The 21,733-nt window shown below is 49.8% G+C and overlaps 1 protein-coding gene across 4 annotated transcripts in view; it reads left to right on the top strand.

The window, feature by feature from the left end:
* LOC149341216 (peroxidasin homolog) overlaps window positions 1-21,733 on the top strand; it is a 283,056-nt gene that overhangs the window by 199,795 nt on the left and 61,528 nt on the right. For 3 of the 4 annotated variants that reach the window (XM_089543161.1, XM_089543163.1, XM_089543162.1), the window contains exon 3: window positions 9,407-9,590. In XM_089543161.1, the coding sequence (XP_089399287.1) occupies window positions 9,407-9,590 (184 nt within the window). Of the gene's footprint in view, window positions 1-8,687; window positions 9,039-9,406; window positions 9,591-21,733 lie in introns of those variants that run through there. The other variant, XM_089543160.1, reaches the window with a different exon arrangement.

Here is a 21,733-nt window from a genome sequence, read left to right as displayed (position 1 = left end):
GCTTGCGTCCTTAACCTCCTTAACCTACGCTTAACTGCCACCCAAACGTACGTGTAGGACGTCGCGCTGGATACGTCGCGACAGTCTGCGTTGCAGCAGAATCCCGAACACAGTGAGCGGCCTACGACCCAGAGGTGGCTGGGCTGCCTTGCGTGAGAAGGAGAGACCGCCGTACGTGACTGTTCAGCGCTCGCTCATCTCTGCTTGCGGACGCAGCGCTCGCAAGTTAGAGACAAGCGCAACCCGAGCTCGGTCGCTCGCCTGCAAGCAAGCGAGAGGGCGCGAGAAGTGGCCTAGGAGCGTACCCAGGGCAGAGAGGTAGCCAAGGCTTTTGAAAGCGATGGAAACACCACGCGCGCCCATGCCCTCTCGCGCGAGCCCAGCTAATAGCGTCTAAGTGGTTCCCGGGAAGCCGCAATCCTTACGCGCAGTGCGTTCGCGCACACAAGCGCGTACGGCCTCAGTGCGGGCGCCGGGATGCGTGTGTCCCGCCGCATCAGGCCCTGGCTGATCCGTATACAGTTGCCTGGCAGGGCATACACGTAGAGCCCATACTCGGGCAACACGAGTGCAAGGGCTCCCGGGCGCCGGAGATGGTTGGATGTGGAGGGAGAGGACCCAGCAATGCATCGCACCGAGAAAAGGCCCTGCGGGCTCTTTCGTCGGCGCGATGCCTAAGTGCTCCTTCCGTCCTTGGGCGCAATGCGCAAAAGAGGCGCAGCGGTTAATGATCAGCACAGAATAGGGCTTCCCTCCTGGGTTTCTTTATAGGAGCTGCGCGATTTGTTTTTATTTGGCTCCGAAGCAATTGCTTCGCGAAGCCGCGGCGAACTTTCTTTAATGAAAAGGGGCGTTTTTGGGTAGGAAGAAAGAGAGACTAGGAGGAGAAAACAGATGTGTTTTGTTTCTACCGAGCCTGGCGTTCCCGGTTTTTAATCATCACTCGTCTCCCGGTTACGTCCTGAAAACGTGGTACGAGTAGCGGCTGTGGCTAGTTTTGCGGCGCGCTCCCCGCGGCTCCTGCGGCGTTGCTGGCACGGCAGCGAATCTCCTGAGTGCAAATGTGTGTTGAACGCATTCATCACTGCCGGAACTTTCTCTTTGGGGCGAAGAAACAAATACGTGCGGCGCGATAAGCGTGACGCAGTGCGAAGCAATAAGAAAGCAAAACAGCTGATGCGCAACGCATTTACTCTCAGGCCACAACCAAAAGCAGAGAATTGGACATAGTTTGGTTTATGGGGTTTAACGTCCCAAAGCGACTAAGGCTATGAGAGACGCCGTAGTGGAGGGCTCCGGAAATTTCGACCACCTGGGGTCCTTTAACGTGCACTGACATCGCACAGTACACGGGCCTCTGGAATTTCTCCTCCAAAGAAATTCAACCGCCGCGGCCGGGATCGAACCCGCGTCTTTCGGGTCAGCAGCCGAGCACCACAACCACTGAGCCACCGCGGCGGCAATTGGACATAGTGATAAGTGCTAACAGTGCTCAGATGACTCGTTCAGGAAGAAAATTTCTCCTCTGTAATCCATCACAGTTTCACGGTATTACAAGCTACCTCTCGTCAAATACGTCGAACAACGTCACACATACCCCTCGAAAACAGACGCTGAACAAAGTCAAGAATGATAATTAAGCGACACATCAATCTGAGGCATGTACGAACCCCTTGTTCGATATATGAACTAATTAATGGAGGATCTTATGTACATGTAAAGACTAGCATTCGGTCATTGGAACAGCATCAAAACAAGAGATCTGTGCGGACCCAGAAATGTCATGTTTTTTTTATATTATTGAGAGAGCGAATGCTTGCCCTTATCGCTGTGCCGTTAAAAAGATACGTCAAAAAGAGCGTTTCTGCTCCTTTCCCTTTAAGGCATGCCAACAAGCAGATTGAGTTGTAGAAGGGAAGAATGCAGCTTACTCCCAGACTTCCGACGCCAGTGGTATGAAGGGCACCCCCAGCGTATGCAAGCACATACATGGCGGTGGCGTAACAACAGTTTTCTATATGGGCGCTCACGGGTGCCAACAGAATTCCGATCGATAACTCGTCCATCTTCTGGTCAATTTTGATACGAGACGCATAATTTTAATCCGCGCGCATAGGAACGCGAAATACTTGAAAGAAAATCCTGCCCAGAAAAGCGTACGTGACAGCATTTTGTAATGCGTTTTTCTCACTTTTTTTTTTTCGCGAGGAAATGAAACAGTTATCTCTATTCGCGCCAATTGTTCAACAATATCCGGCAGATGAAAACATAATTGCATAAAAAACGCAATCAAAGCAGCGACTGAAGCCAATTATTGCATTGAGCGGGTACTTTTTTCGCATATATATGTATTTTACAAGGTCTGGTTAACAAGACCGCTATGTTTTCCACTGTGTGTAACTGCCCTGTGTCCACCAGTGCGGACAAACACGGACGTGGCCCCAAAGAAACTGCACCGATCCATCGTCTGTCTGCGACATGTGGATATGATCCAAGAAGGAGCAAAAGGAAAGCGTAATCGGGCAGACGGCAAGTCGGGCGAAGAGAAAAGAGAAAAATGGTTTCTCTTTCCGCCTGGTCTTCCTCGCTCTGTCATATGTGTCCCCCCGAACGTCATACTTCCCGCTGCACTTTGGTAGCGCAGCCGTCGCTGCCATATCGACTAGCTCTCGCGTTTTCTTCGTTGCTTCAGTTATACCGCGTTGCCGTTTCAGGCTCCACAGACCACAGTCATTAGCTAAAAGCAGGGAGCCGGTATCTGATTCTTTATGCTAACGTGTCGTCAGTTTTTAGAAGAGTGTGCCAGACTTTATCGTCCTTCCCATTCTGAGTCGTCAGGTTTCGTAGTCGCATTCACTTTATTCTGTATTTTACTGAAGTAGGTAAAGAGACATCCGATGGCGGTGACGGCAATGTGCACATTACAAAACTGCATCAACATGGCGTGATGTAACTACAGCGTATAGCAACTCTAATGACATCAGTTCAATGCTTCTGAGCCGCACTCTAGGCTCCTTTTATGGTCGGAAAGCTCGCTACATAAGCAACTTCCGCAATCGACCGAAAGTAGTAAAAAGGGTCCTTGTGGTTTGACTAACGCAGTATTCTCGTCGGTGTATCGGTTAGTTCCACCAGCCAGCCAGTTAAAGAGCAAGCAAATTGAGTAGTCTATACGTTTTTAAAAAGTCTTCTGGCTAGTATCTTCCCCAGCGCTTTGAAATAGCATGCTATCATCTTTCTTCTTATCCTCCGTCTTTCTCAGCTCGTGTATGGCTCATCTTGATAACCTACCATGGACTCTCTCGGGAATGAAATTTTTTTCAGCTCGGTTCCTGAGGGGGGACCTGTAAGTGCTTTTTGTGCTATGTTCTTTCGGTTGTGCAGTTTCATTCATATCCAGGGTGTTTTTGTCTACGTCGCACCAAAATGCATGCGCTTTCGAGAAGCTTGCAGACAAAGGAACCTCTCCAATGCACGTAACTTGTCGAAATAACCCAAATTTGTTGGGCCGCATCGCCGAGAGCAACCACGTTTTCGAAATTCTAAAAACTGATGCGCATATTACTTACGGTGAGCTACACGCCTCTCAATAATTAAGGAGCCTAAGTGTAATAACTAAAGAGTTAATTATGCAATATTAGTTCCGTGATCACGTGATCGCCCTCTGAACATGCCTTGCACTGCCTTCGTCGTGTTGTTTTCAGGTGGGGCGCTCGCTTAGCGGGGAGGTTCCGTGACTACGCCCTGCATTCGCTCCGCCTTTCGCTTCGGGAGTCCCTGGATCAATCACGTGGGACGCGTCGTTGTGAGACGCCCCAAACGCTTCCAAACGCCTCTTAGACACCACACACAAACGGGAGGCGAGAGCCCGAAAACATGCGGCGGGTTCAACACACGCATCATGCGCTTGAGACACTTCCTCCGAAAAGACCGCCCGATAACATCCGCAAATTTGTGCCCACGCATTTGAAAGACAGAATGGGAGCACGTTTAAGCCACCCAGCGTAATGCGGTACTACAGCAGTATCCGCTGTTTGCATTTTAATACTGCCAAACGACAACTTACGAAAACAGGAGCATTTCCAAAAATATCAGTGCCCATGCGACAAATAAGCTTCAGTTCTTTATTTTTCTTTCACAAAAACACTGCTATATGTTATTACTTTCATTCTGTATTCTTCATTTTAACATTTTTTTTTGTCCTGCGAAAAGGCTCCACAGACGCTTGTCTGCGGCAAGGCGCTGGATATATCCCTTTACGATTAATAATGCAAAGTTTTCAATTAAATCCATACAGATAACATAGTTTCGCTATTTCCCACAATCATCGCACAGTATGCAGAAAAAATTTCGAAAGGTGTATTTTGAGGCAGAATTTAAAAAATTCATTTTCACATGTTCCAAATTCGCAACATTTGCAAGTCAAAAGTTAATGCTTGACCTTTCGTCGTAGTGGCCCGTAAAATCCGTTGACCCACTTAAGAAGCAATCTCGCTCGTGCAGAAAGCTCTGGCGTCATTGCTTCTCTCGATGTTAACTTCAGCGCGGCCACGAATTTCAATTCCCGCTCCGTGCTAGCAGCGCTGGTCGCGTCACGCGTGTACGCGATCCAAAGTTCTTCCGGAAGAGTGCTCCTTTGTAAAGCTCTGTGGGGACGCTGCGTTGATTACTGCTTTCTGCAGAGTTCCGGGCGCGCTTCGAAGTTTGAAAGACCCGGCTAAATAAGCCGGCTTTAGGAGCCGAACGATCGCTTTGGACGTTTGTCGAGTTTCCGGTAGAACGTGCGCGACGAAAATGCGTATCCAACGCTTAATCCTGTATCACTCGCGAAAAATTGAATGCTGCGACTTTTTACGTCGATACGTTAGGCCCCATCGCAGTGACATGAAAGAATCTTTACCTTTATGGGCTTTAAGCCTTATTTTCTCTTGAAAAAAAAAAACAATGCTGGAGTGTCTGTTTAAAGGCACAAAGTTCCTATGAGCATTTGACGGTGAGTCAAATGACTTTTATGTACAGTATGTACAAGGGCTTTTACATGATACAAGGGCCAAGAGCACCACGGGCTAGCACAAAGAAGAAGGGCGGCCCCGGCGGCGAGCGTAGCTCCGGCGTGATGGCTCTTTTGCTGCCCGTCTGCTGCTCGGGTTCAGCGCGGCTCCGCTTTTAAAGCCACCGCTGACAGTTGCGGCAGCCAGCAGTTCAAATCCTCCAATCAGGTCACGGCACTGGCCACCGTTCAAATTAGACCAATGGTCGAGAGGCGACGGCCGGCGACGAGACGGAGGAGCCCGCACCGACGGAGAGGAGCGGAGGAGGAAGGGTCCGCGTCGGCGCCGGCGAGACGGCATGAGTCACGCTGCACGTCGCGACATGTCCGAGAGAGTCTGGGCCTGCTTTGAGCGCCGGCGGGCGCGCAGCGCTGGTTTAGACAGGCCCGCCAGCGAAATGTGGGCTCTGGCACTACAGCACCACCGCCGCCAGACAATGCGCCACGAAGACGAGCTACTTCCGCGTGGCTCGGATGCGGGGCGCGCTCGTACGCCAGGCTCCTCCAAGTTCTCGTCCGGTGTTCAGCCGCAGGTAGCTCCAGGCTCCTTTCCGAGAACGGGTCCCGCTCGTCAGGACAGGATCACTGCTCCGCAGCTTTGTCGCCCAGGTGACTGGATCAGCTTCGCTCGGTCCTTCGGAAGAGCTTGCTTCTCAGCATCGGTCGTTGATCGTTCTGCATGTTGCCAAGAACCGACCGACAACAGGCAACACCCAACACGAGCGAGTGCCCTCCGTCACCCGTCAAGACACCAGACTTCAAAGTCAAAAAACTCTGCTAGCAATAGTTCTGTCCCCTTTTCGCTCCCTCTTCTACAAGAGACACATGTGGGATACTAGAACTTGAAAGTAATTAACTCAAAGTGTCAAACATATGTCACACACGGAATAAAATGAATGCAAAGCAAATTCGCTCTCTTGAGATCACTCGGCCAGGAAAACACTCAGCTGATTCACGTGCGCTACCTAGATCAGACCTGTCTTTGGCGCCTTCACAAAGTTCCTCAAAGCTGCGCTCTTCCTGCTCAGCGTCTCTGAGTGCGCATTCGGCCTCATCTTTCTCGGACGGGTTGACGTCTACCGCCGCTATGTTGTCTGGAACGTTCTGTTCTCCACTGTCGTCCAGCACCTTAGTTTCTTCAGGCGCAGACGAACCGGTGTTTTCAACCGACATGAGTGCTGGTATACAGCTCTCGTCATGCTCCTGACGCGTTTCAGCCAATTTTGGATGAGGGTCGGCTCTGCACTCAGTCGCGATGTTCCCGCTACTGTAGCTGCTTTCTGGAAAGTCTCAAAGCTCAGAGCAGTGCGAAAGCACGGGACTCGTTTCGCATTCCTCGCCAGAGACACTAACGCACAACTCAGCGTCTGCAAACTCTCCATGCGCCTGCTTCCGTGGATCGTAAGTTTCGGGTTTCTGCATCTCTGCCGAACGCGCTGCACAACACGGAGGAGGAAGGGTCCGCGTCGGCGAGACGGCATGAGTCACGCTGCACGTCGCAACATGTCCGAGAGAGTCTGGGCCTGCTTTGAGCGCCGGCGGGCGCGCAGCGCTGGTTTAGACAGGCCCGCCAGCGAAATGTGGGCTCTGGCACTACAACGGCCACGTGAGCGACTCCAACAGGCTGGACTATGGCCCCTGGAACGTCCGCAGCTTCAGCGTCGTTGGCATGACCTTGATTGAGGGAAACATCTGCAAAAACTGATACAAAGACATGACGGACACAGTAGCCCCTGTATCCAGCTCCATGATCAAGGGCCGCCCTTCCACGTGCACAGAAATTTTTATTTGAGCCAGACCAGGCGAAATAATTTCCTTCATGCTTACAGAAGCTTGAACGGGAACCAGCATCTTCATCGAGTTTCGCCGCGCTCCCTTCGTCTTTTGCTGCTTGTTAGCTTGGCACACCCTTTGAATGTGTCCTTTCTTATCACATTTGAAACAGGTGGCTGCTATGTGCGGACACAGTCGGCTTGCATGCTTCGCCGACCCGCAGCGATAGCAATTTCGCTGCGTCATATCGCTTTCCCCAACGGCTCTGACCTTATGAACGTCCGGAACGCCCGTATCAGAGGCGTGCGCTTCTGCTACGCTCTTTTTCGCTGCTTCCATGGCTAACGCTCGTTCCACGGCTTTTTGAAAGGTTAGCTTGTTATCCTCCGTGAATAACACTCGCTGTATATCTTCTCTGCGCAAACCGCAAACAAAACGGTCCCGCAGCGACTGATCAAGTGCGGATTCAAATTCACATGTATGTGCCAATTTCCGCAACTGTGCAACATATTCCGAAATCGATTCAGTCTCGAGTTGCGCTCTCCTGTGAAATTTTGCGCGTTCACTAATTACCGACGGCTTCGGTGACAAGTGGTCGCCTAGAAGTTTCTTTAGCACGTCGAAACTTTTAGCTGACGGCAATTCCGGCGCTGTCAATGACTTGAGGAGACTGTACGTCTTTGGGCCCACGAGACTCAAAGAAGCGTGTACAGGTGCGGCCAGAATAATACGGAGCACAGGAAGGGTCGCGGAGCAGCGGAAACGTTCTTATGCGCGCTGCCTAGCAGTGGCGACAGGAACTATCTTAATTTGGTCGCGGCGAGATGGCGCCGGTAGCACGGACCCACTTTTTCCGCAGGCCTATCAACATCACAGCATATAGCATGCAATCCCTTGCTCTATGATCGACTGATACTCTGCTGACAGCGCCATGCGCTTCGTTGCCCCGTCTCTCGCATCGAGGAGCGGTGGTGGTGAAAAACATTTATAATGCAATAAATATTTACAGAGAGGTGATTGGGGTAGGCCCTATTGGCCCTTTCCCCTAACAATACTAGGTGGAGCCCCTATTCCGGGGCCCCATTGGCAAGCAACGCCGCCCGCGTCCGGTGAACCAAAGCCTTTTGGGTCTTTAGGTCCTGACAGCCGAGCAGGGCCGCCTCCCAGTCCTCTCTGCTGGGGTTGGGGGGGATAGATGAGTTTGACTGACACGCCCAAACCATGTGGAAGGTGTCAGCCACCTCCCCACAGAACTGGCACGCGCCACCAAAGGATGTATTAAAATGTTTAAGCACCGCCGGGCACAGTACAGTGTTAGTAAGAATTTTGATGAGGAGGCGCTCGTCAGCGCGATCCAGACCCTTACAAGGGGCCGGGTAGCGCCGGTGCTCCTCCTTGTAGTAATCGGTGATTTGTTTGAATGTAATGGCCAGATTGTCTGATTGGGAGCACCCTTCCAAGGACAGGGAGATAGCCCGGGGAGAGAGTGCGCGGGCGGCCTGATCGGCCTGTTCGTTTCCCTGGAGTCCCTGGTGACCGGGGGCCCAAATCAGGTTGCGTGGAGTTGGATCTTCAGATCGACAGCTATATTCCAGTATGCGCCAGGCAAGCGGGGGAGCCCAGCCCAACTCGTAGTTCCGACAGGCCCCTCGCGAGTCGGTGATGATGAGTTTCGACTTGGGAGTAGCGGCGCGCGCTGCAAACGGGCGCAAGATGGCCTTTTTGGCATTACGTGTTATCTCGGCCCTTCAGTCCGCGCGGCCACCGCTTTGCAGAGATAGCGGCAGGGTTGCAGCCATGGAGTTTTTTTTTCCTCCATGGTTGCAGCAAAGAGGGGGGCTCGGCGGCAGGCACTCTCGCTGCGCGCCGATAGCCAGGGGTGTCTTTGTTGTGCCGATAAGTGGCGCTTAGATGCAGTTTCTGCTAGCTTGGCCGCCTTTCGCGTGCTGCGTATTATTCTGGCCGCACCTGTACCTTGTCGTCCTCGGGGATACGGTTGACCAGAAGAAACGACGTTAAGCGTTCCTCGTACGACGGCCAGTCGCTCGTAGACTCGTCGAAGGGCTCGATGTGTCCCAGTCGACCCACGATTTGCGTCACTGCTCCCGCCGCTGCCGAACCATCCGTTTCCATGTCGGCTTGCTGTAGAACTGGTCAGAATCCCATCTTCGTCGCCAAATATAGTGTTTTGCCGGGGACAGCAGACGAAGGCCAGGTGGGTGGAAAACCGAACGTGGTTTATTCCATCACAGCTCGTAGTGGAATGCCCGGTGGCCGAGCAGCGCGGCTTATCTTATAGCCAGCTCTCGCAACAGTATGCATCTGTGTGTGTTTGATGTGTGCTTTGAGACATATCGCACCCTGCAGCTAAGTTTCTGTTTTGAACTGATTTTACACATGTTCATTCACTGTTCGGGATGGCTACGTTAATCGGGTCTGGTAGCAGTAAAATGATCTTCTTTGCCCAGTTTTGTTGCTTACGTAGCTGCTGAAAACACGAAAGACCTTACAGGCCCTCTCTGCACGACATATATGATCGAGACTGCTCCTTACACGATCCGTGCACGACTCTGGTACTCGCAGGCATTGCCTGGCGGCGGTGAGAGAAAGAACGCCGCATCTTCTTCCCGCGGCCATGTTTGGGACTGTGCTGTCGCCGCCATGAGGGAGCGCCACCGAGTCCGCGTCACTGCCACGCTGGCCGCCTGCGCCCTGGTGCTGTTGCACTGCGCCACGGCAGCGTCGGCCTGGAACATCGAGGACTACGGTGAGTGCTGCCCGGAGGAGCCATATATATATATATATATATATATATATATATATATATATATAATCAGTAATATTCTAAATCGAACAGCACAAAATATAGAAATAAATTTTTAAAAAAATCCCCTGTTTCCCTTGGTTTCTGTGGCTGTTGGCTTCTCTCTCATATATATATATATATATATATATATATATATATATATATATATATATATACACACTGCAGACTAGGTCACGCCACTCTAAAGAACTCTGAGTTGGTTTCAGACGGCTAGGGCATGCCGTGTTTTTTAAAAGGTTGGTCACATTTAAAAGCTTGGTTACAAGACACTTGGTGTGACATTTCATCAGCACTTATCATGGAACTCACACGTGCAGCATATATTAACCAATCTTGCCAAAATATCAGGAGTACTCTGGAGGCTTCGTTATATTTTACCACTGAAATTTAAGCTATTAATATATAACGCGTTGTTCTATGCTCAACTAAATTACTGCGGACTTGTATGGGGCACAACATCAAAAGAAAACATAAATAAGATTTTTTCTCTGCAGAAGAAAGCCCTTCGTCAAGTAGTCAACATTCCAAGTGAAAGCCCATTACACAATACGTATTATGAATACAAAATTATACCCTTTCCAACATTATATGACTTTAACCTGTCGATGAGATATAAACATAGCTTAAAAACTAATAACAATGCATTTTTGTCTTTATGTAATTTAAAAAGCCTTCCTGACAGGAGGTATGTATTTAGGAACAAAGGAACATGGCACTTGCCATTCGCCAGGCAAACACACGGGCTAGATAGCGTCGAAAATCGCCTTCCGAGATTATTTAACAAATTATTAATAAAGGAAATCGACCTGCAAACAGCCACTAAATGTAATATGAAACTTCATTTCATCAACCAGTTTCATGGCGTTTAACAGTGTCAACCATCTTCATAACCAAAAACAGAGCTTTTGTAACGCGTCATTTCATCCCAAAGTACTGTAGTTGTGTCCATTTGTCTTTACTATTTCTGTTCTCTTATATTCAGGCGAGTTTGTTTATTTACACTGTCATTTTTCAGGTCTGCTATCACGCGAGTGTTTGTTGCATTTTGTTGTATTTTTTTACATTGTAACAAGACTGCATTTGCAACATTATTCATTTCCTGCGCGAAAATCGCATGTGCTGTGAATTGTTCTCTTTTGAACATTCAACATTTCATGCATAACTGCTGCACAAACTGCCATGTAAAGGGGGTGGGGACCCAGTCAAGCTTGCCTCAGAGCAGCTTTTTGTCCCCACTCCCTGCATTTTTATTTGTACTAAAAATCCAAAAATAAAGATTGATTGATTTAGCTGGGAAACCTGGTATATAACGGGCATTCCAATAACATCTATGAGATTCCGGCTGATATGTTTTCTCATACTTCACTAACAACCTAAAATTGGTCCTTTAAGATGAAATTTAGGCTCGGGCCAACCTTGTTTACCAGGCAGGCCATGTATGGCAGCTCTGGTAGAAAACAACGTTCGTGGGACCAAAATACACCGGCAGGTTGGAAGCGATACGGCGGGTGTCGCTGCTAAGTGCAGCGAGGACGGTGTGGTCGGAAACGCAAAAGCAAATCAAAAGGCCTGAGCACACACATCGGCCGGACGTCCGCAGCTGAGCGCAGACAGGCGGCGAGTGGAGTGGCCTGCGTCTCAACTTTGTTTTCCGTCCGTCGCCGCCGCGGTAAAAGCCTACAGGCTCCCAGAAACTCCTGAAAGCGCGACCAAACAGGGAGCTTCATGAGGTTCAGCAGAATAACTACGCTGAAACGCGAACTAGACATAGAAGTTTTCGGAGGCTGTAAAAAACAAAACGGGGACGGGAACGCAGAGAGCATCCCTCATTTCCTTCCAACCCGAGCCGAGGAATGATCCGACGTGGACGCTAAAACGAATTTCGGCTTAATGCGGAAACGGTAGAGCGAATGCGACGTAAAGCAATTTGCAAAGAGAAAGAGTCTTCTTTTTTGCCCGTTCTTCCCTTTTTGTAGTGGCGCTTTATAATACTGGCGCATAACACAAGAACGATTCCATGTTCGCACTTTCTTTCCAGGGACCTTTTAAAACAAAACATGCACAAAAAAGAAAGCATTGCCACGTACTTTAGCCGTACTTCAGTGCCGATGAGGCTGATGCGAATAACAAAACAAAAGCAGTCTTCGTTTTTCTCTGTTCCAAAGTTACCGGCTAATTTTCGTATACCTTTTCATGGACTTAATGACACAAGGTCATGTTGTGCTCTCTGTGCCTGGAAATATTTCGGCTCGTTTGGTCATCGTGCTGATGCAGAATTTTCTATAAATTATCAAGGTTGTAAAGAAACACGGCCAGGAGCGTGACATTTTAGAAAAAGCGTCACACTTACTGTATAAATATTAAAGGAAGAGGATTTGCGCGTGTCCATTACTCTTGCTTTATTCTGGTAAGAAAAAATGCCGACTGCCGGCAATAAGAAAAAAAAAAGGAGCAGCCTGCATGAAGGGCTTCACTGTGCGGTGCGGAGCAGTCATTGTCCGTGAGATGAACACCCTGCACTGACCCGGAGAGTCTGCGAAGTAACAAAGCTATTCGCATTTTTCTTTTTTGCAAGCAGAGGACTGCGCAGTCTCTCAAGTAGGCTCAATAAATACAGTATAGAGCCTGCCAAGGTTTAATACAAAGATATCTTGTTGGAGGGATTTTTATTAAGAAACATCTGAGGCGCGCCGTCAATTGGTACCGCAATAAAGTAGCAGGGAAGCCCTGGAAAGCAAACCAAAAAAAAAAAATATCGGAGCAACCACGGATAGAAAGGAGAGAAGCCGGGCAAGAAAGAACGGAGGTGCAGAAAACATGGTTGGAATTGAATAAAAGGTCACAATGGCAAGCGACGGACGACAAGATGAAAAAAAAATGAAGGATGAGGGGAGGCACCTTAGATAAAGGAGCAGCCACGGTCAAGCCGACCCAGCGAGCGATGAACTGAAATTGTAGGCAGGGACTAATGATAGAGCTGGTGGAGCATCGCACGGCTCCGCTCCCTTCGCCGGGAACGGAGAACGGCACACGGGAAAAGAATGGCAGGTGACGGGGCCAGGAAAGAGGGATGAGAAGGGAGAGGGCAGGAAACACGAAGATCTCCTCTCTCTCTCTCTCTCTGTTCGCAAGCGCCTAACAGACGCACGTATAGGGAAGCCCGGCGATATTATGAAGAAAATAGACGGCGTAGCTGAGCGCCCGGAGCTGGCGAGAGAAAAATCGCCTCGCTGCAGAGTCAGTGGGACGGCGAGCGCGAATGGTGAAACAGCGGCCATGGAGGCGAAGGTGTCTGAGGGAGGACTTCTCGTCTGGGCGCCTCCGTTTGTCACTTGCTCTCCTTCCTCCTTCCTCGCTCGGCGTGAGCCCGTGTCTCCGCTTCCGCCGTCGTCTTTCAATTCCCTTGTCACGAGCGACCGCCTCCCCTGTCGCCCCGCACATTTTATCCTCGTACTACGAGGCTTTCCCGATATCCCTATTCTCTTCTCTCTGGCTTGTTCGCGGCAGGTCAGCGGAAAAGAAGAGGGCGTATTATGAAGTTCCAGACCGCGGCCTCCGAGGCTGAAGCCAGTGCGAGGCCGAGAAATTTCGTATCTCGGATCTCTTCTCCTCCCTTGGTCTTTTCGGTTGCTCTGTGCGCGGCCCAGGCGCGTGTTTCTTTTGAGGGGAAAGAAGACGAGGAGGAAAGAAGTAATGAAAGAAGAGAGTCGGCTGGTTGAAAGGAAACAGTGGCGTCACAGACCAGCGATCGAGGGCCGCGTTGGGCGGGAAAAGTAAACCCGCTCGTTTGATCTAGCTTCATTTCTTGGCATCAAGCGCTGTCCGACGAATAATATTATTTTAAAATCAATCGTTTCTATGCAACCAGCCAGCCAAAACGTACGCTTCTAAGCGATGTTTACTAAACGCCAGTCTTTAGTTAAATCCTCTAACCTGTCTGGTCTGGTCAACTAGTCGCATTAACAAATAGCGAGGCCCTCTTATCGAGGGCCGACTTTTTAGCAACTCATGACGGTGGTTAGGGGAGAGGAGTGGATAGGGATCTAATCTGCACAATGCGCTTCTTCAACTTTTCATGAAAAAAAAATATGCAGAGTCGATCGTACGATGTAATGCGACAAGTCTGTGTTATCAGCATTGTTTACCAGCATTTTCCTTTTCATTTAATCACTTCCCGTTGCATCTTTGAATGGGATTTCACCGTCGCTTTCTCGTTCCACTGCTGCGTGTTCTTCTGGTGAGTAGAAGCATCAGGAGGGTGCAGGTAATTGGACGGTGGAGGGTGAAGTTTCTGTAGAGTAGGAATGGGTGGGCGGGTGACGGGTGCACCTAGGGGCGAGATGAATTTTAGCCAGTGGATGCCCTCTCCGGAGAGTTTTTCCGAAAGGTGACGGCTTCACACGCACACTATGCACAAACACCACGAATTTTTGGAAGAGCACTTGCAACAAAAGCGTTTTACGACGAAAGCTGTTCAGGTCGCGTTTCCTGAATACGCGGCGCCGTCGGTGGAGTTGCAACAAAAGTGTGAAGAGAAAAAAAAAAGAAAGTGATGAGAAGCAATAGGTTCCACGCTGTTTGGTCCGAAAGGTCTCGTCCATTGCTGCATAAGGCATGCGGTCTGCGTGGCAAGCGCAGCCAGTACTGACCGCGTGTGTGACCATGACCATGTTCGCGACTGTGCGTGACGACTACCCTACACGTCTACCCCCGCAACCCATGACTGGTTACTTATCGCGGCTACTCCAGCGTTCATCGAAAGACATTTATTGGAGTTTACTCGTGGAGGCAGAAACGCAGCAGACATCCTACACCCATACCCAAATATTCCGATCGAGTAATTAAGCACCACCGCAGCTCAACCTGGAATTCGTACTACCACAGGATAAACTACTGATATTTTGTCGACTTAGTGCGTCTTCCGAGAGCTCGCCCCTCAAAAAAGTTCACGAAGGAGCTTTCAGTAAACCTCTCAGGATGTGGGCAGGCGATCAGGTCACAATAAAACTATCTCAGCGCTCTACCGAAGGTGGGGAGGCCTACCAAAAAGGAGATCTTGATATACGCTCATAAAATTACAAAATTCTGACCTACTTTCCGCGATATTGGCCAGCATCTTGCATTTTGTCGATTTCTTGTACCTTCTTTCTTGTAGGGGAATAGGAATCGAGGTAATGCGAGGAATAACAAAGAGACAAACAAATTAAGATCACATTAAACAAAATGAACAAATGTAGATAGAGAGCTTCATTGTTGTTGACAATCTCATCTTCCTGCCTTATCTCTGCCATGAAAGGAGTTAGGAGTTCAATTAGAGTGGCGTCGCAGTGAATGCTACTAAACAGCGCACATGTATTCAATACGTGCCATTAGTGAGCCTATGATATGCGCGCCGTATTTTGTACCCGTTTACTCTTCATTTACAGATACAATAGTTTCATGTATCAAACGTTGCAGGGTGAATACGGCGTCGTAACAGTATATACAGAAAGAAAAAAATAGATAAATTTAGCCCGTTTCACTGTCCAAGAGACAAGAATTTGTGCTTCGTTCTTTTGTAACACATTTATAATTTTTTGCTTTTAGAGAGGAATGATGAGCTGGTTCCGTCTTATAAGAGGCTATCTTTACACTCTATCTTTACACACTATCTTTACACACTATCTTTACACACAATCTTTACACTCTATCTTTACAAATAAGAGGCTGTCTTTACACTCTGACCACAAAAATAGATTTCCCAGAAAGCTTAATAGTGGTACACATTTTTCTATGTGCGAAGACAAGTACGTTTCTGACGTTTAACTGGTTCTATAACTACCGAAATTTGCCGAACGTTTTTCGCACTCGGAACGTTATTTCAAAGCACAGCACCCGGTTCCTTCAAGGTCCCGCTATTGTCGCTCGTAAGTTATATTCTGTTCGTCAGGACGCTACAAGTATTTCTAGAAGGAAAATGCTGGAACTCCTGGAAGCGTCAGCACAGCAGGGAGACGCGGCGCAGAAATTGGCGCCGTTCCAATCCTCTCGAAAAGGTTCGGGAAGCGATAAATGAAGCCCGAAAGGGAAGGAGTCCCCCGCCCATGGGGAAAGTGGGGGGGGGGGGGGGGGGGGCACACACAGACTGAAAACCGCTGCTTTCTGCGCAAACGGGCGCGTTTTCTTATCGTGCCGAGCGGAGAGAGAGCCGGACGAGGCAAGCAAGGCGAAACGGGGCAAAACACACGAGCACGTAAGAATGCGCACACACGCGAATGCGTGCGCGCAAACTGTGCCGCCAACCACGGCCGTATTTCCCCCTCGTTCTTCCGATTGCTGACGTCCGTGTGCGCAGCACGGCGCTGGTGAGATCCACCTCCTGCCCCCTCTCCAGCCTGCAGCAGCGAGCTGGAGCTCGTTTACTCGTTTACTTCGTAATGGCGCGAATGATCGCCTTTCAAAACGACCACCGCCGCCACCACCGTTCGCGGTTCGATCGTGGAGGGTTCGAACTCCGGCAGCAGAAACCGTCTCCGCGCTCTGGGACTACCTTTCCTCCGCTGTGTTTGTTTTCTTTCTTGTTTCTTTCGCTGCGCCTGAGTTTTTTTTTCCGTTTCGCTCTCCTCGCTTATTTCGAGCGGAAGCTAGCAATTTGGGGAGGAGCGGGCTGAGAGGACGAGGGAGTCCGGATCACTTGAGGACCGTGTTTCGATCCACATGCGCAGGCGTACGGTCGAACGGCTGCTCGGGGCTGCCTAATGACGGTTGTGAGAGGAGACAGAGTGGCGTCTCCCGTTGGGCCCGGCGCAAGGGCTTAAAAGTTTACTCCCGCGCGAAACGCAAATGCTCGCCAAGAAAAAAAAAAAAAAAAAAAACTTCTTGGACGACTTTTCTTCGTAATCAGGCACTCAACCCGGCTTCATTGTGTTCTAATACGTCAGGGCCAACTTTTGTAGGGTTCCTAATACCGCTGGACAGGAAACAGCGCCGCTCAATTTTTTTTTTTCATGCCCATATTACGCATTACGTTACGTAGCACAGCATGGCCAGCGTGGAAAAAAAAACAGTGAAGTTCAAAAAACGAGCTACTCTCAGCGACCCAGGGCGTTTTCCATGCCTAGTGTTCATTCGCGGTGTCACACTCTGTCTATCGTACTTCTCGCTCGCCATCCTGTCTGTTCCTAAATTAGTGCGAAAAATCTGTTAAAGTATACCACTTTCAGGCTAAACTAAGTTACCCAGGCTCACACCTTCCAATGTATTCGGAACTCGTAATGGGCAACGCATTTCTGCATCGTTTTTTGAAGGTATCGCTCAAGCGACGAATACAAAGACGCGAATCGCTGCGCCCATTCCAATTCCGCGCATTCGGCATGGAATTGGGTTCTTCCTTCAGGGTCAGCGTTATTCTTATACTTGCATTCCAACAGTACACAAAATTCTGTAGCGCGTTTTCTCAAGAACACGCCCCGCAGTGCACTGTCTTCTCAAACTGTACTACCTTTTTTTTTTTGGTTAACGTGGCACTTAAATGATTTCTAAGCAGCTGAAAAAGCTTGCAAGGAGTTATAAGGAGAAATGTGTGCAGTAAAAAAGCAGCAACAGGGGCTCGCCTGCTGTGAAAGGGCGATGCGTCACGGCTCCCGACTGAAAGGACTCGGAAATGCTTCCGCTCACAGCACTGCCCGCCAGACGCCACCAGTGAAAACGCGCTTTTTTTCTTTTTCGCCATCCTCAGTGGCCGATATCTAAAGGGCAGTTTCTTGTTGAGTGCTTGCGATATCGCGTAAAACCTTTCACTCCTAAATAAATGGCATCGGTCCCGAATCATTTTCATGTGTTTTTATATATTGCATGCAGTTCTTCATTTTTTTAACTATGTTTTTTAACTCTCTGTACTGTTCATACCAAAATTCTTAGCTGTCTCTTCTTAACATAGAACAGAGGGCGAAAAGATGAATGCGCCGATCGAGCGTCCACATTACTAGCGCGTTAATAGTTAAGTAGCGAATAAGCCTATGACTTCACTACTCTTTACTGCTCGCTCACAAAAAAAATAAAGTAAACTTAACTGGCAAAGCATTCTTTCTATTTGACAGCTATCCTGAACGCGCGACCTTAAACCGTGGTGGTCAACTGGCGACCGTCTAGACTTTATGCACGTTGCAAACGGAGCAAACACCAGCTTAAGACCTGGATGGTGCTGTATGCGTTCTCCTCCACTGGTTTTTCAATTAAAATGCAACAGGGCCGACTGCGAATCATACCTTTAAGTTGGAACACACCTTCGCATAGGCGCCGACTTAGCGCAGTTGTGCCGACCGTTCATTGCCGTTGATGGTCACGTGGGCTCACTGACATGAAACGCGCTACTTATGAGCCTATGAGGTATATGAGCCTACGCCGCAGACGAGCTGACACAAGAAGGTCAACGCCTGACATTGGCGCTGCTCGCCGGACTTGGAAGAAGCCCGTGGATGTCGCCGTGTGTATTGACGAGACCCGTTCCCTACGCTGGTACACCCATGCCCCGAGAAGCTGAACGTTTGAGTCAGTCGCGCTCGTGGTGTTCCAAGCCAATGTAAACTATCTACGAAAACTAGAAGTGCGTACAAAGGCAGCGGTGGCATTGCCGTTCAGCCATCCATCTCAAATGCGGAAAAGTAACATCCAGTGCCGCCTAGTGTTCGCCAGTTTTCCACTGTATACAAGCTTTCCTCTGGCCTCGTGCTTCGACTTTCACTCCGTCCTTTATTCTTGTCCCTTACGGCGCGGTTCACATGTACGCCGAGATATGTGATACAGTTACTGCGCCATTTCGTTTCCTCAAAGCCAATTTTCAATTTATCCCGCTTATAAGCGTGACACGGGGCCGGTAACGATAAAGCGTATGCAATCAAATACGACGTTCCTGGCACCCATGCTCTGAGATATGGCCGCACATACTCTCTCGTAAAGCGATAAGCGCGATCCTCGTGGCGCTCCTTATATTTAAAGACAAGAATGTTCAGCTTCAAAAAAGAAAAAAAAAATGTCTTCTTTTGGCGGGCTTGCTTTTTCGATGGACGCGTTTTTGAAAGCAAGCGAGCATAACAGCGTGGGCATAACAGCGAAGAGCCAGGCCACACCCCCTCCTCTCGCGTCTCAGAGGAGAGGAGAAGGAAGAAAGATCTGCGCCCATTTTCTCCGCACAGCGGGGCGGCACAAAACGCAGCAGTTACGATAATGTTTGCGTTCCGCTTCAGCGAGAGCGCGTAAGAGCTTTGCACGAGAGGCGGCGAAAATGAAGCAGAGCGAAGGGCGCTCTTAGAGGAGGCTTGGGTGCAAGTTCTTTCCGTCCTTCACGCTCGGGTGCAAAAAAACAAGAGAGAGAAGGAGGTATAGCGACGCACTTGGTTAGCGGAGGGAGAAAAGAGCCGTCGAAGAGCCGCCCCCTGTATATACGGAGACAGCGCGCTGCGACACAGGTAGAGAAAGGTTAGGCCTGACGACGGCACGGTGAGAGCCGGCGGCAGAGAAGGGGAGCCGTGTATCGGCCCTGGCAATGGAGCGATACACCGTTGCTTAGCGCGCCTCTGCCGCACCTCCGCGCAATCAAAACGACGATGCGCGGAACGAGCAATTCAGGCAGCGGGAGGGAGAGACAATACGTCTCGAGCTGGGACAAAAAACAGCGCGGGCTCCCATACAGAAACACAGGCTGGCGCACGCGTGAACACGTACCGCTGCGCCGGCTAGGTTGCAACAAACGAAAACGTAAGCAACGATCCGAGCGTGCGCCAGAGAGAAAGAAGGAAAGCGTGAGGGCGACGCATGGCGTAAGAAGCGCGAATTGGAGCGAACGGAGGACAGTCGTCGACGGGAGGAGGGTTGCGCTCCGAGCGCAAACAGCCCCCCTTGCTTTCTGCCGAGATGTAAATTTTTACAGAGCGCCGACGAGCTCGTTTGCATAAAACGGCCACCGTTGGAAGGAGGCGCGCGTCGAGAGCGGCGCGATTCGCAAAAGAGCCGGGCACTGTTTTCCGCGCCTTTTTCGCGGCGAGCCTTCTTTTTTTGCCCGGCTCGCTTGTTTAGCGTTTCCGTTTTTTCTCCCGCGCGTCGGTCTCTCTCTGCGCGTGCGTGCGTGGGTGGCGAGGAATTCGCCGCTCGCCCGAAAAGCCGCGCCGCGGGTCGTCCGAGCCAACCTGACAAGCAACGGGCGCGCTGAACTCAAATTCTTCCCGGGAAATTCCGGAATGGTTTCCGCGTCGCGGGGCCTTCCTCGCGGCCCTTTTCCGCGTTATAGTTCCGCGACTCGTTCCGCATCTTCGATGTGAAAGTTATTCCCCCCGTGTTCTCCTTTCCTTCTTTGTTTCTTTCAACTTCGCCTGCGCGTTATCTGTTTTGGACACCGACGCCTCCGAATTCTAATATATACGGCCCGTCTCGGATATCCACGTACAAGCCCGACACCTGGAGAAATGCGGATTTCGTGTCCGCCGCTCTGGAGCGCTCGGAATCGAGAGCGTTGCCCGCTGCACAGCAGCTCGTGGCGAGTCCGACACGCTCCATCGTCCGGTCATGCGCCTGCCCCCGGCTGTATGCGCTTATGCGCCAGCATGGGCGTCGTCGTTGTGAGAGGCCAGCTGTGTAGAGCTGCGTAGAGGGCACGTTCGAAGAGAGGGCGTACTTACCTGGGACCGGGAAACAGCCCTGGGGAAATCCGTAGGGCATGCGCTGCTAGATCTTCTTGGTTCTTGTTTTCGACAGCATGTTCAGCAATATGCTGTGGATAGTTCCTTTTTATCATCATCATTTATTCAAACTTAAAGGCCCTTAGGTTATGACATCACAGGGAGGGGAGGGGAAGAAGATCTGTAACATATTACAATGGTCAATGATGGTTTTACACGAAAGCTGCTTTAGCTTTAGTTTACCAATAAAGCCCTGCATTCTACCGTGGAATGTACGGAGTCAGCCCTGGGAACTTAATTACTTAGCGAGGTGATGTAATTTATTTACGGACATTTATTTAAGATCATTTAATTAAGTGCAGTTAAATTGAGGTTAGTTTTCACCTGCCAACAGTGCTAGGTGGCAGAGTGTAGAGATGGAAATGCCCTTCTCAATGTTTAGAGGAGAGGAGAGAAAGGGTGAGAGGCGACGGATGGCCTAGTGGCTTGGGAGGTTATGACGAGTGCGGACGAATGCGCAACGTGAAGGTGGTTCCACAGCACTGTGCAGGGCCATTTGGCTAAACCAAAGCTGTAACGGCTTTCGCTGATTCATTCGCTCAGCCGGTAAGCCTAGATATACAGATTTCGTTGCGCAACGGCAGGCAAGCGCTGTGTTCATTTTAAATATAGACCTTTTCATATTTGTCTTTTTAGTGCAGCCATATTTCCATTGGGCTGTGCCAGCAGCGTTCTGATTGGCGGATTTCATACATGCACCTACTGCGCATGCGCAGAACAGTCCAACATGCACGCGCCCTCAATCAGGTTGCAAACACTGAAGAGGTCTGTACAGTGCGTACTTAGTACTATAGTAATCTTGTTGACAGATACCAAGTATATTCCATGAAGTAGCTGGAATTGTTTTGATCTCAGTACGGACGTAAACATAGAAGTTCGAAGTGTTCCGCCTCTTCTGCTGTCCACGTTAAAACGGGGCCGAATATCTCTCTCGGCCTTCTTTCAAATCTTTTGTAGAAATTAGGTTATGTCAGTTTCTGTGTAGAAAGTTCAAAGCGTGACGGTGCGGCTTGAAGCAATTGGGCGATTACGTCAGTGTTCGAGCTTACCTTAATTCTAACAACGTTGCTCTGCTATGTCCTCTGCGCGCTCTACGCGCGCTGGGCTGAGTGTTTTATTGCCCAGCGCGATCGCCCCTGTTCCCTGTAATGAGGAGGATGCAGCTTACAGGGGGAGCACGGATGAAAAACTATGGCTACCCTAATGGCACCTCGAGAAATAAAAATATTAAAACCTGCCACATAATGGTTTCTTATCTTTGTTCCCCAGTTGGGCTCGAAAAGAAACCTCCGAACGTGACTCCGCTAGTGTCTTTTTATGGCGCATTACGCAAAGCGATAACTTAACGTTACCCGGGCATGAATATTGCGT

Source organism: Amblyomma mixtum, chromosome 5, assembly GCF_055824585.1.
Source record: "Amblyomma mixtum isolate Tamu chromosome 5, ASM5582458v1, whole genome shotgun sequence".
In the NCBI taxonomy this organism is placed as follows: Eukaryota; Metazoa; Arthropoda; class Arachnida; order Ixodida; family Ixodidae; genus Amblyomma; species Amblyomma mixtum.
This window is presented reverse-complemented; position numbering and strand designations above follow the sequence as displayed.